At 47.5% G+C, this 13,605-nt stretch overlaps 2 protein-coding genes and 1 pseudogene across 13 annotated transcripts in view; 1 reads left to right on the forward strand and 2 right to left on the reverse strand.

Moving 5' to 3' along the window:
• Window positions 1-13,605, forward strand: part of RNF44 (ring finger protein 44) — a 34,710-nt gene that overhangs the window by 10,541 nt on the left and 10,564 nt on the right. For 3 of the 10 annotated variants that reach the window (XR_007410197.1, XR_007410195.1, XR_007410196.1), the window contains exons 2-10: window positions 556-707; window positions 883-1,099; window positions 1,516-1,683; window positions 2,073-2,246; window positions 2,349-2,510; window positions 2,594-2,718; window positions 3,034-3,121; window positions 3,212-3,333; window positions 3,476-3,575. Coding sequence is in view for 2 of the 10 variants with exons in the window: in XM_025434884.3 (XP_025290669.1) it covers window positions 601-707; window positions 883-1,099; window positions 1,516-1,683; window positions 2,073-2,246; window positions 2,349-2,510; window positions 2,594-2,718; window positions 3,034-3,121; window positions 3,212-3,333; window positions 3,476-3,575; window positions 3,749-3,811 (1,326 nt within the window). In the remaining 8 variants the exon portion in view is untranslated. Of the gene's footprint in view, window positions 1-555; window positions 708-869; window positions 1,100-1,515; window positions 1,684-2,072; window positions 2,247-2,348; window positions 2,511-2,593; window positions 2,719-3,033; window positions 3,122-3,211; window positions 3,334-3,475; window positions 3,576-3,748; window positions 6,209-13,605 lie in introns of those variants that run through there. The other 7 variants (XM_025434884.3, XM_025434885.3, XR_007410198.1 and 4 more) reach the window with 7 other exon arrangements.
• FAF2 (Fas associated factor family member 2) overlaps window positions 5,356-13,605 on the reverse strand; it is a 91,149-nt gene continuing 82,899 nt past the window's right edge. For 2 of the 3 annotated variants that reach the window (XR_007410203.1, XR_004814966.2), the window contains 2 exons: window positions 6,931-7,103; window positions 5,356-5,536 (listed from right to left, as the gene is read on the reverse strand). The gene's annotated coding sequence lies outside the window, so the exon portion shown is untranslated. The remainder of the gene's footprint in view (window positions 5,537-6,930; window positions 7,104-13,605) is intronic. The other variant, XR_004814964.2, reaches the window with a different exon arrangement.
• On the reverse strand, window positions 7,121-11,082 carry LOC125754962 (mitochondrial import receptor subunit TOM7 homolog; annotated as a pseudogene).

Raw genomic sequence — 13,605 nt, forward strand, 5'->3', positions numbered from 1 at the left:
GGCTCCCTACATGGAGCCTGCTTCTCCCTCCCTCGGCCTGTGTCTCTGCCTGCCCCCGCCCCCCCCCCCCCCCCCCCGCTCTCTCTCTCTGTCTCATAAATAAGTAAAATCTTAAAAAAAAAAAAAAAAAAAAAGAATCCCCCCTGAGCTGACCCAATGGAAGGGAGGAAACTGGAGTGCCCTTCCAGGAACTACCAGCTTCCTGGAGGTTGAGGTTGAAGTTACAGCTTTGGGGACCCCACCCTGAGGGAACTTACTGGAGCCACCTGGCCTGGAAAGCATGCCAGCCAGCCTCCTGACTCACCACAACCCTGAAGAGGAACTTGACCCCATTTCATAGAGTAGGAAACTGAGGCCTGAACTCCCTGTCCCTGATTATCAGTGCCAAGAAGGCCAGACCCAGAGTGCACGCTGTACCTGGAGCACAGGGGTGTGGTGGACATCAGTAGCTTCTGGAATTAGACCCCTGAGGTTTGATTCTGTCTCCGTAGTCCCTGATGGGGCAAGTGATTGGACTTCTGTGTGCCTCAGTTTGTCTATCTGTTTGCCTCCTAGGGTTGTGAGCCCTGGTCCAGCCCCTCCACCCCACTGCCACCCCTGATGCGACCATGGGCTCTGGCAGTGACTAGGTGGCCACCCTCTGCCCCTGTGGGTCAGCGGCGATTCTCTGTAGGACCTGGCAGTACCCCGGGCCAGCTCCGGGGAAGGTAGGAAGGAACCTCCTAGTCCTACATAGCTTAGAGCCTGGTGCTGGGCTGATGGCCTGGGTTGTGGCCTAGGGGCCAGGGGTGGCAGGGCACAGGACCCTGAGCTGTCTTCCTTCCCTAGTGGGTAGTGACCTTGGTTTCTCTCCATGCTCTCTGAATGAGTGGCTCCCCTCAGTCCTACTGGGGCCTCCTCTCTGTGGTGCAGCCCCAGCCGCGAGGGCCCCCTGGCCAGCCTGCCTGCCCAGGATGAGCGCTTACCCTCCCAGCAGCCACTACCCCGGCCACACCTCCCTGTAGAGGAGCACCGAGCCTCGGCTCCTGCCGGCAGGAGCCCCCGAATGCTGCACCCAGCCTCCCAACAGAGCCCGTTCATGGTTGATCTCCACGAGCAGGTAGGCAGAGCACCCATCACCTTTGTTTCCCACCCTGTTGGCCCCTCCCCACCAGCCTCTGGCAAGCCTGAGGTAGCAGAATCCTGACTTCATCTTGCTTATTAACTCATTGCATGTTCATCAAGGCATTTTAGCCCTGTTTTACGGGTTGGCAAATTGAGGCGCAGAGAAGGGAAGGGCATTCCTTGGAACTAACTATACAGTGGATGAGTGGTAGAGCTGGAAGCCCCTCCCAAGTTCCCAGAGGGTTCTTTCTGCCCTCTAGGGCTTGGGGCAGGGGTACAGCCAGGTCTGTACCTAGGTAGGCCCCAGCTAGGGAAGGGAAGGGAGGTGACCCAGCAGGACTTTCTCATTTGGGGACAGCAGCATGGCCCATTTTTCCTCCCTACACTTCTTGGGTTTCTTTCCACCCACAGGTGCACCAGGGACCCGTCCCTCTGTCCTACACAGTCACCACGGTGACAACCCAAGGCTTCCCCTTGCCTACAGGCCAACACATCCCTGGCTGCAGTGCCCAGCAGCTCCCAGCATGCTCCGTGATGTTCAGTGGGCAGCACTACCCCCTCTGCTGCCTCCCACCCCCGGTGAGTGTGTGCCTTCACCTCCTGCCCTATCTCTACTTGAAAACCCCAGACACAGGCCAGCAGCAGAAGCAAGCTGAGCTTATGACACCCATCCAGGCTGTGAGAGTGAGAGCACTTACCCAGCTCCACGCCTCAACCCTGCCCAGAAACGCATGTGTGTATTAACAGATAGTGAGAGGGCACCTCGGTTCATGGACCTTCCTGCACCCCAGTGCCTGCCTATGGTTTGGAATTGTAACTGTGGGCCTTAGGACTGTAGTGTCCTGACTGGGTGGCCTCTGGCAAGAATAGGGGGGTCCAGAGGGCATGGAATGGCCCCTGGCCCTTAGCACAAGCATAGGCAGAGCCTAGAACACTATACAGCCCCCACCCCCTCCCTCTCTTGGCAGCTGATCCAGGCGTGTACCATGCAGCAGCTCCCCGTGCCCTATCAGGCCTACCCCCACCTCATCTCCAGTGACCACTACATCCTGCACCCCCCACCACCAGCCCCACACCCCCAGCCTGCCCACATGGCACCTCTTGGGCAGTTTGTATCGCTGCAGGCCCAGCACCCACGTATGGTGAGTCTGGGCAATGGGTTTGATGGTATAGGGGATGGCATGGTGGGGGGGCAGGGTTTCCCTCATTACTGATTTTGGCTGGCCCACCCCTGCTTCTTCCAGCCCCTGCAGCGGCTTGACAACGATGTGGACCTGCGGGGGGACCAGCACCCCCTGGGGAGCTTCACCTACTCCACCTCTGCCCCAGGCCCAGCCCTGTCCCCATCTGTGCCCCTGCACTACCTGCCCCATGATCCACTGCACCAGGAGCTATCCTTTGGTGTGGTAAGTACGGACCCCACCCAGACCCTAGGGTGATCAGGAGACAGGCCCACTGGGCTGACCTGCACCTGGTACCCCTCTCGTAGCCATATTCCCACATGATGCCACGGAGACTGAGCACCCAGAGATACCGCCTGCAACAGCCACTGCCCCCGCCACCCCCACCGCCACCCCCGCCACCGTATTACCCCAGCTTCCTGCCCTACTTTCTGTAAGTACCAGCACATCTGCCCCAGAGCCACGTGCTCTGGTTTCCTGGGACTTCCATTTGGACTCCAACAGAGCCCCACACGGTGCCTGGGGCCTCTAAAGCCATCTGGCATCCCTACCAAACCACATGTACTCAACACTCATGAGCTGGGTTTCTCACCTTCCTACAATGCCTTGGGACAAACACTGGAGTCCCTGGTGTGAACGGTGCAGAGCTCTGGGCTTTGTTTCATGGAGGGAGACGGGAACAGCTCTGCACCCCCTACACCTACTGACCTTGACCCTGGGCCCCCCACACCTGTCTCCCCTCCCCTAGCTCGATGCTGCCAATGTCACCAACAGCAATGGGGCCCACCATCAGCCTGGATCTCGATGTGGATGACGTGGAGATGGAGAACTATGAGGTCCCGTGGAGCACTGTCCTGGGAGGTGGGAGCTTAGGGGACCTCAGGCCCTGAGCATTCAATGACCCTCCCCCTCCTGCCCGTATCCAGGCCCTCCTGAACCTGGCAGAGCGACTAGGAGATGCCAAGCCTCGAGGCCTCACCAAAGCGGACATTGAGCAGCTCCCATCATACCGCTTTAACCCAGACAGCCATCAGTCAGAGCAGACACTGTGAGTACTATTCCCTCATCTGCCCCTCTGTGAGCACAGGCGGCTGCAGGGGCCCCCTTCCTCCAGGGGTTTTGTGCTGTGCGATGAGCCTCCCCCCTCCCCTGCCATCATTGTGGAGGTGACACTCTATACTCTCTCTCAGGTGTGTTGTCTGCTTCAGTGACTTTGAGGCACGGCAGCTGCTGCGAGTCCTCCCCTGCAACCACGAGTTCCACACCAAGTGTGTCGACAAGTGGTTAAAGGTAACGCATGATTCCATTATGTGGGGGTGGGGGGTGGTAGACCTTGGAGGGTTTCCCTTCTTGTCAGCTAGAAGTCCAGGCTCTGTTCATGGGTCAAGTCCCAGAAGCAGAATAGACCCAGCTGGGGTGGAGGACAGACAAGAGTGAAGCCTGATGTGTGGCTGCTCCCCCAGGCCAACCGGACGTGTCCCATTTGCCGGGCCGACGCCTCCGAGGTGCCCAGGGAGGCTGAATGAGGCCCACAGCCGCCCAGGATAACCCTGCCCGAAGCTCTGGAAGCTCGGGTTGGGGGGACCTGGGGAGGACGGGGAGGGAGTGGCCCAGGCCTGCCCCGTCATTCCCGCCTGCATCTCCAGAGCTGGTGCCAGGGTCAGCCCCGAGAGAAGCCCCTGCAATAAGCCCCTGCATTTGCCAAGCTCCAAAGACTCCTGCCCCGATCTGCCTGCCAGTCTGCCCGCCATGGAGCTGCCTGACTGTCCCTAACTCAGTCTCCCTCCTGTTTGCCCTTGAATTCGTCTCCTTTTCCTGCCAGCCCTGGGAGCCAGGGGTCCGTCCGTCCCCCCCTACCGCCACCCCCCAGTGCAGCTGGGGGAGATCCTCAGCCCCAGGATGGGCAAAGGGGACTCCATCCTGGGTTGCCTGGTCTCTTGCACTGAAATGGTATGCCGTCTGACTGGATGGCACTGACAGGTGTGCAGACAGAGCGTGGCATGAGGCCATTTCCTGAGCCCCAGACCTGAGTCCAGGAGCCTTGATCTCAGACAGACTCAGATAGCCAGCCTTACCCAGGCTTCTGTGAGGGTTGGTCCCCTCAAGGACCCTCACCCCAGTCACAACATTCCAGCCCCACCCCCAGGCTGGAGGATATCAGAGCCAGCCTCCTCAGTATATGGGGAACTGGCCCTGAGCTGGGGTGGCATGTATCCTGAGGGGGCCCAGGCCATGCAGGGGAGAGTGACCTCCTTTGTTCCTGGTGGCCACCCCTCCCTGGCAGTGAAAGGGGGCCAGACACACACCCTGTCTCCCCTCTCTGTTGTTTTGCATGAACGTGAAGAGCAGCAGTTTTTGTTTATTCATTTGGCCGAAAATCGCGTGTAGGATTTGGGAGTGTGGATTTTTAAATAATTTGTTTCCTTTTGGTTTAATGGGGGATATAGGGACCAACCAGGACCAAGTGCCCAGGTCTGGTGGTGCCGCCTGGTCTACATGCATGTGTGCGGCTGGGGCTGGGCTGGGCGGTTGGCAGTCATGGGTGGGGTTGGGGGGTGGTCTGTGCTCAGCTGATAACTGCCATGCACTGTACTGCACACGTCCCCAGAGCCTACCGGGACCGTACGCTTTTCAGGGCATTTCTCCCTCCAGCCAGGGCCCATCTCCCACCTGACTGGGTGAGTCTCCTCCAAGGAAGTCCCAGGAGGACAGGGACCAGGGAGGGCGTGGACCCCACATCTAGGGGCCCCCTCCCAGCCTGAGCCCTGCCCTCCAAGGTCTGGAGGAGGCCCCCATACAGTCTGGCTGAGCTCCCACCCTTTCCTTTCCTGGTCCCATTCCTTTCCTGTCCTACTCCCAGCTGGGGTTGCTGCCCTGAACGAACTGCGTGTGGGGCCGGCACATCCTAGCAGGCAGCCCCTGGCGCCTGCTGCCTCAGGGATGCTCCAACCACCCTCGTTCTCCCTGCAGCGGCCCTGGCTCCCTGCACCCCCTCAGCCTGCCATGGGGCCCCATCACCCTGGCCCCACCCCCGTGGAGAACCCAAAGTCTTACTGTATATAACTCCAGGTGACGTTTCTATATTTATAGCAGTGTTGAAATCCCACGTGTTTTACACAGAAAACCACCCTCTCCAAACCCCTCCCCTTCCCACCCCAACAAAAGGTTTTCAGAATCCTTAAGGTTCCTGGGGCAGGCGGAAACAGGCTCACGGATTGTGTGTCGGCTGCAGCAATGATTCCAACGAGCAGCTATTGGGGGGGAAAACACGACATTTAAAAAAAAATCATTAAAAAAAAGATTTATAAAACAATTATTTAGGATGTTTGTGATTTGCCGACCTTGCTATAGATGCCATGTTACCAATGATTTCCTGTGGTGGGGGCTTGTCATTGTTTACTCTTTTTATTTACCAACTTCTGGCCTAGGCATGACAGTGGGCACCATCCCCCAGCCTTGGCTGGGCCCAGCACCTGTGTTCTGTGTTAGAAAGGTTATATATATATATATATATATATATATATATATATATATATATATATATATATATAATTACATATATATATATTAAAATATATGTAATTTGGGGGGCCCTGTTCCTTGCACATTTTACAGTTACCTCATTTTTCCCATGTATGTATTTGAGAAAATGCTAATATATAGAGAAAAAAAATGGTTCTTAAAGCTTAAATGTGTGGTTTTTTTCCATTCCATTGGATTCACATTGGTTTGTAGCATTTAACATAACTAGTATGTTGTATTATATATATGTGTATACTGATTGAAATTTTTAACAGATTTGTACTTTTTTTAAAATGAAAGTTGCTAGTTCTGCTTGACCAAGTAGTGCAATCATTATTTTTTTTAATATTGTTGCTGATTTCAGAGGGATATTCACTAATAAATGTATGATGTATATCAAATATTGCCCAAGCTGCCTTTGGCTACCTGTTCTTTTGGTGGGAAGTGGGGGTAAATGTCAGTCTGAGAGTGGGTAGGGGCTAGGGATGAGGTGGGCAGAAAAGATTGTTCTCTGCTATGATACCTTGAGGGTACCTCCTGATCAAGAGGGTCTGCCAAGCCAGGTTAGTCATGACATTCTGGGCCATGTGCTTCACACTCAAAGTAGGATTCTGTTGGCAAGTGGCAGGATTCCATCAAACTGGTTTTAGGAAAGTGTCACTTATTTTGGTCTGTCACTTAAGTTCTGGATGTAGGTTCTGCCTCAAGCATGACTGGATTGGGCATGGGGATGTTATAAAGAACCAAGATGTCCTTCATTTTACAACTTTGTTTTGAAGGAGCTGCCTCAGTGTGGTATTTTTCTTGGTAGCTCTAGTTTAGTTTCTTGTAGTTTAGCATCTTTCCATGGGAAAACCATTTTTTCCCTGGAATTCTAATGGGATTTTTGGGATGGAGTCTTGTTAGACCCAATTTGGATTGTGGGTGCATCCCCAGGCCATTTACTAGCAGATCAAGGAGCTACACCAGCAGGATTGGCTTGACTTGCATTACATACCCTGCTACCCACAGGCCATACTAAGACTACATGGACTGGAGTCCCTCACCACCAGGCTCAGTGGGAGCTAGGGGCCTGAAAACCACCCAAGGGACTAAGTTGGTGATGCAGTTGCATTTCTCTTACCCATGAGTGTATATGGTACTGCAGAGATACCAGCTGACTTGTTAGCATGTCAAAGCAATATGGTCTGGAGCAGGAGCAGTGGGCTGGGGTCCGGAGACCCAGGACCTGGTATCTGTGTGATGCCACTATCTGTAGCCTTGGTCAAGTCCCTTCTCTTTCAGTCTTTGGATCAACTGCAAAATAAGGGATAATTAGTTGAGTGGCTTCCTAATTGTGTTTCAGAGGAAGTGCTATGGGAGCATAAAGGGAGTCAAGAAGGGCTCTGGGGTTAAGTTAGTTTGGGAAATTCCACACTAAAGGTAACAAAGCCTGTATTGCAGGGCTTCTCTGAGCCCTGGTTATGCTGATGTATGTTATAACCCTCTAGGAATGGATACTGTGAGCAGCACTTCCTACATTTGATTGTTTGGCTACGTGTAATACTCAAGTTGCATTTTCTGGGGCACACTGAAAAGTGCTGATTAGACCAGTGATAGCAACAGAGTTCCCAGGGCCCTAGTCTGAAGACTAGGGAAGTCTTTAAGTTTTTTTTTCAGTATTTAAAAAAAACCTATGGAGGGGTGCCTGGATGGCTCAGTTGGTTGAGTGTCTGCCTTTGGTTCAGGTCATGATCTCTGGGGTCCTGGGATCGAGCCCCAGGTCTCTCTGCTCAGCAAGCAGTCTGCTTCTCCCTCTCCCTCTGCCCCTTACCCTGCTCATGCCCTCTCTCTCACTCTCTCAAGTAAATAAATGAAGTCTTTAAAAAAAAAAAAAAAAAACAAAACACTATGGAAAAGAAGACATAAGCTTATTGATGCAAAAAACAAAACAAAACAAAAAAACAACCCTTGCCCAATTCAACATTCATTTATGATAAAAACTCTCAGCAATCCAGAAATAAGAGGGTAACTTCCTCAACTTGATAAACTAACATCTACAAAAAGCCCAAACTAACATGTAATGGTGTGAAAGACTAGGTGCTTTGCCCTTGAGATTAGAACAAGGCAAGGATGGCTATCTACTCTCATCACTCCTTTTTTTTTTTTTTTTTTTTTTAAAGATTTTATTCATATGGGCAGCCCGGGTGGCTCAGCAGTTTAGCACCGCCTTCAGCCCAGGCTGTGATCCTGGAGACCCCGGATTGAGTCCCACATCAGGCTCCCTGCATGGAGCCTGCTTCTCCCTCTGCCTGTGTCTGTGCCTCTCTCTCTCTGTGTGTGTCTCTCATGAATAAATAAATAAAATGTTAAAAAAAAAAAGATTTTATTCATTCATGAGAGACATGCAGAGACAGGCAGAGGGAGAAGCAGGATCCCCATGGCAGGGAAGCCCAACATGGGACTTGATCCCAGGACCCAGGGATCACGACCTGAGCTGAAGGCAGAGGCTCTACCACTGAGCCACTCAGGTGTCCCGACTCTCACCACTCCTATTCAACAACATATTGGAAGTCTTAGCACAAAAGAAAAGGCAAGAAAAATGAAATAAAATTAAACATAGCAGATTGAAAATTTTCCCTATTTGTAGCTTTGATAACCTATAAATTATCAAAATTCCATGGAGAATTTGAAAATCCCAAGGAATCTACCAAGAAAAACTAGAACTAAATGAATTCATTAGGTCATAGGTTACAAGATGAATATACAAAAATTAATTGTATTCTGTATAGTAGCAATAAATATATGAAAACCAAAATCTAAAACATGCTATATAACCACTCAAAAGAGATGAAATATATCTAACAAGACATGAGATTCACGTGTTGAAAAATTTGACAAAACACTGGATGAAAGAAATCATAGACCTATATAAATAGAGAAACCTGTTCTCAGGCTAGAAGACTCAGCAATAGGTAAAGATGTGATTTCTTCCCATATTGGTCTATGGGTTTAATGCAATCCTATCAAAAATGTTTTTAAAATTGTGAGATGACATTCTTCAAAATTTATATGAAAAGGCAAACAAGTAGCTAAGATAACTTTGAAATAACAATAAAATGAAAAGAATCACCCAACCTGATTTTAAGAGTTATTGTATAGCTTTAAGACAATATGGCAGGGCAGCCCAAGTGGCTCAGCAGTTTAGCGCTGCCTTCAGCCTAGGGTGTGATCTTGGAGACCCCAGATCAAGACCCATGTCAGGCTCCCTGCATGGAGCCTGCTTTCTCCCTCTGCCTGTGTCTATGCCTCTCTCTCTGGGTCTCTTATGAATGAATAAATAAATAAATAAATAATCTTTTTTTTTTTTTAATTTTTGTTTATTTATGATAGTCACAGAGAGAGAGAGAGAGGCAGAGACACAGGCAGAGGGAGAAGCAGGCTCCATGCACCGGGAGCCCGATGTGGGATTCGATCCCAGGTCTCCAGGATCACGCCCTGGGCCAACGGCAGGCACTAAACCGCTGCGCCACCCAGGGATCCCCAAATAAATAAAATCTTAAAAAAAAAAATAAAAGACAATATGGCAGAGGGATCAATGGAACAGAAGAAGGATCCCAGAAACAGCCCTGCACAAGTATGGCCAGCTAATTATTGAGCATTCAACGAAGGATAGTCTCTTCAACAAATAATACTGGAATAGTTGGACATTCATACAAAAATGAACTCAAAATAGATCATAGATTTAAAGGTAAAACAAACTGGAAAACTTATAGAAGAAAACAAGTGAAAATCTTCACCAAGACCTAGAGCTAGGTGGAAAGAGCTTAGACATGGCACCAAAAGCAATCCATAAAAGAAAAATAGTGATAAATTGGACTTCATCAGAAATTATATGATTAATTTACAAGTCATATGTGTGAGAAATGACTCATGTCAGATCAATAAAGAACTCTTCAAAACTCAACAAAAGGGATGTCTGGGTGGCTCAGCAGTTGAGTGCCTGCCTTCAGCTCAGGTCATGGTCCTGGGATCGAGTCCCACGTCAGGCTCCCTGTTTGGAGCCTGCTTCTCCCTCTGCCTATGTCTCTGCCTCCCTCTCTGTCTCATGAATAAATAAATAAAATCTTAAAAAAAAAAAAAGCAAAGAGGATACTGCATTTGTTCACCACCATAAGCTATTAGGGAAATGCAAATTCAACCACAGTAAGATTATTACATACCTGTAAAAATAACAAAAATAATAAATAGTGACAATATCAAGTTCTGATGAGGATGCACAGAAAGGCATTTGTTGTATATTGCTGATGGGACTATTAAATAATACAGCCACTCTGGACTATAGTCTGGCAAGTATTTTTTAAATAATTATTTTGATAGGGCAGCCCGGGTGGCTCAGCGGTTTAGCGCCGCCTTCGGCCCAGGGAGTGATCCTGGAAACCTGGGATCCAGTCCCATGTCGGGCTCCCTGTGTGGAGCCTGCTTCTCCCTCTGCCTGTCTCTGCCTCTCTCTCTCTCTCTCTCTTTCTGTGTCTCTCATGAATAAATAAATAAAAATCTTTAAAAAAATAATTATTTTGATACAATCTATCGTAAGTCAGTAGAGGTTTCACTCTGCCATAGATGCATCTCTGAAGAGCCCTGTACCATTCAACTGATGAGTGTCTAAATGATGTACTATCTTTTATCCCAGCCACCTTCCATGTCCATTAATTGCATCCCAATCAATCCAGATGACCAAATAGTTCTTTATCCCCTAAGTAAGCTTAAAATGGTTGCTTCAGGTATTCCTAGATCTGCAACCCTCTTAAATCCCAGGTAAATCATGAGAGGAATCGGCTCCAGTGGGTGGCAAATTGGCTACCCTTGAAGGACTGCTGCAGCCTCTTTGCTAGCTTCAGTCTGGCGACAGCCTGGCAGTTTCCTCTAAAACTAAACATATACTTACTAAATGACCTAGCACTCCTGGGCATTTATCCCAGAAAAATGAAAACATGTCCACACAAGAACATGTATGCAAATTTTCATAGCTGATTTATCCATAATCACCCCAAATGAGGAACAACCTACATGTCCTTCAGTGAGCAAATGGTTAAATTGTCATCCATCCAGATCATGAAATACTAAACAATAAAAGGAACAAACTTGAGGCCCCTGGCTGGCTCAGCTGCCGGAGCGTGAAACTCTTGATCTTGAGGCCATGGGTTCAAACCCCACATTTAGTATAGAGCTCACTTAAAAAAAAAAAAAAAAAGGAACTATTGATCCATGCAACAACTTGGATGGATCTTAAAGGAATTATGCTGAGTGAAAAAAAAAACAATCACAAAGGTGATATATATATATATATATATATATATATATATATATATATGTATATATCCATTTTTATAACATTATCAACATCGGGAGAGATGGAGAATAGATTAGTAGTTGCCGGGGTTAGGGATGGTGGAACAAGGGTATGTGTGTCTGACTATAAGGGTAGCAAGGGGTAAGGTCTTTGTGATAATGCAATGGTTCTGTGTCTTGATTATGGTGTGATTACATGAATTTATACAAAATAATGAAACTTAACAACTACAAACACAAATGGGTGGATGTAAAACTGGTGAAATCTGGATTATATCAATGTCAATTTTCTGGTTTTATATAAAATGTCATTAAGGGAAACTAAGGGTTACACCAGGCCTTTCTGTAATATTTTTACAACTTCCTATAAATCTATATTTAGTTCTAAATAAAAAGTAAAAAAAAAAAAAAAAAAAAAAGCCTGTGGGAAATTAGATAAAGGCTGACATTATGAATCAGATTAAAATCCTTTCATTTTCCGGGGTGCCTGGGTGGCTTAGTTGGTTAAGGCAACTGCCTTTGGCTCAGGTCATGGTCCCAGGATCCTGGGATGGAACTCCATGTCAGGCTCCCTGCTAAGCAGGGAGCCTGCTTCTCCCTCTGCCTCTGCTGCTCCCCCTGCTTGCGCTGTGTGTGTGTGTGTGTGTGTGTGTGTGTGTAATAAAATCTTTAAAAAAAATAAAATCCTATCATTTTTGTACTACACATAGAAAATCCTAAAGACTCCACCAAAAACTACTAAAAGTAATAAAAGAATTAAGTAAAGTGGCAGGATACAAAATTATACCCAGAAATTGATAGCCTTTCTATACACTAGTAATGAAATAGCAGAAAAAGAAATTAAAAAAAGAATTCTATTTACAATTGCACCAAAAAGAATAAAATGCCTAGGAATAAATTTAACCAAAGAGGTAAAAGAACTACATACTCTGAAAACTATAAAACACTAATGAAAGAACTTGAAGATGATACAAACAAATGGAAAGATACTCCATACTCATGGATTGGAGGAATTAATATTGTTAAAATTTCCATATTGCCCAAAGCAATCTAGATTCAGTGCAGTCTCTATCAAAATACCAACAGCATTTTTCAAAAAAGTAGAACAAATAATACTAAAATCTGTATGGAACCACAGAAGACCCTGAATAGCCAAAGTCATCGTTAGAAGAAAGAACAAAGCTGGTGCTATCACAATACCAGACTTGAAGACATACTACAAAGCTGTAGTAATGAAAACACTGGCACAAAAATAGACACATTGATCAATGGGACAGAATAGAGACCCCAGAAATCATCCCAAAATTATATGATCAATCTATAACAAAGGAGGCAAGAATATACAATAGGGAAAAGACAACCTCTTTAATAAATGATGCTGGGAAAACTGGACAGCTACATGTAAAAGAATGAATCTTCTTTTTTTTTTTTTTTTTAACTGTATTTATTTTTTCATCAGAGAAGGGGGTGGGCAGAGACACAGGCAGAGGGAGAAGCAGGCTCCATGCAGGGAGCCCAACATGGGACTCGATTCCGGGTCTCCAGGGTCATGCCCTGGGCTGAAGGCAGCACTAAACCACTGAACCAACCAGGCTGCCCGAAACTAGACTACTTTCTAACACCATGCACAAAAATAAACTTGAAATGGATTCAAGGGGCACCTGGGTGGCTCAGTGGTTGAATGTCTGCCTTAGGCTCAGGTCATGATCCCAGGGTCCTGGGATCGAGTCCCGTGTTGGGCTCCCCATAAGGAACCTGCTTTTCTCTCTCCCTGCATGGAGCCTGCTTCTCCCTCTGCCTGTGTCTCTGCCCCCCCTCCCCCGTGTCTGTCATGAATAAATAAAATAGATTTTATTTTATTGCCCTAAATAAATAAAATCTTTTAAAAAATCATAAAATTAAAAAGAAATGGATTCAAGACCTAAATATAAGACCTAAAACCATAAAAATCCTAGAAGAGAGCACAAGCAGTAATTTCTGACTTTGGCTGTAGCAACACTTTTCTAGATATGCCTCCTGAAGCAAGGGAAACAAAAGCAAAAGTAAACTATTGAGACTACATCAAAATAAAAAGCTTTTTGCATGGCAGAAGAAATCAAGAAAACAAAAATAAGATATTTGCAAATGATATATCTGCTAAGGGATTAATACCCAGAATATATGAAGAACTTCTGGGCAGCCTGGGTGGCTTAGTGGTTTAGCACCGCCTTTGGCCCAGGGCCTGATCCTGGAGTCCCAGGATCGAGTCCCATGTCAGGCTCCCTGCATGGAGCCTGCTTCTCCCTCTGCCTGTGTCTCTGCCAATCTTTCTCTCTGTGTCTCTCATTAATAAATAAATAAAATCTTAAAAAAATATATTAAAAGAACTTTTACAACTCATCATCAAAAAAGCCCAATCTGATTTAAAAATGGGCAGAGGACCTGAAGAGACATTTTTCCAAAGAGGTTACACAGAGAGCCAACAAGT

Source organism: Canis lupus, chromosome 4 (assembly GCF_003254725.2).
Source record: "Canis lupus dingo isolate Sandy chromosome 4, ASM325472v2, whole genome shotgun sequence".
Classification (NCBI taxonomy): Eukaryota; Metazoa; Chordata; class Mammalia; order Carnivora; family Canidae; genus Canis; species Canis lupus.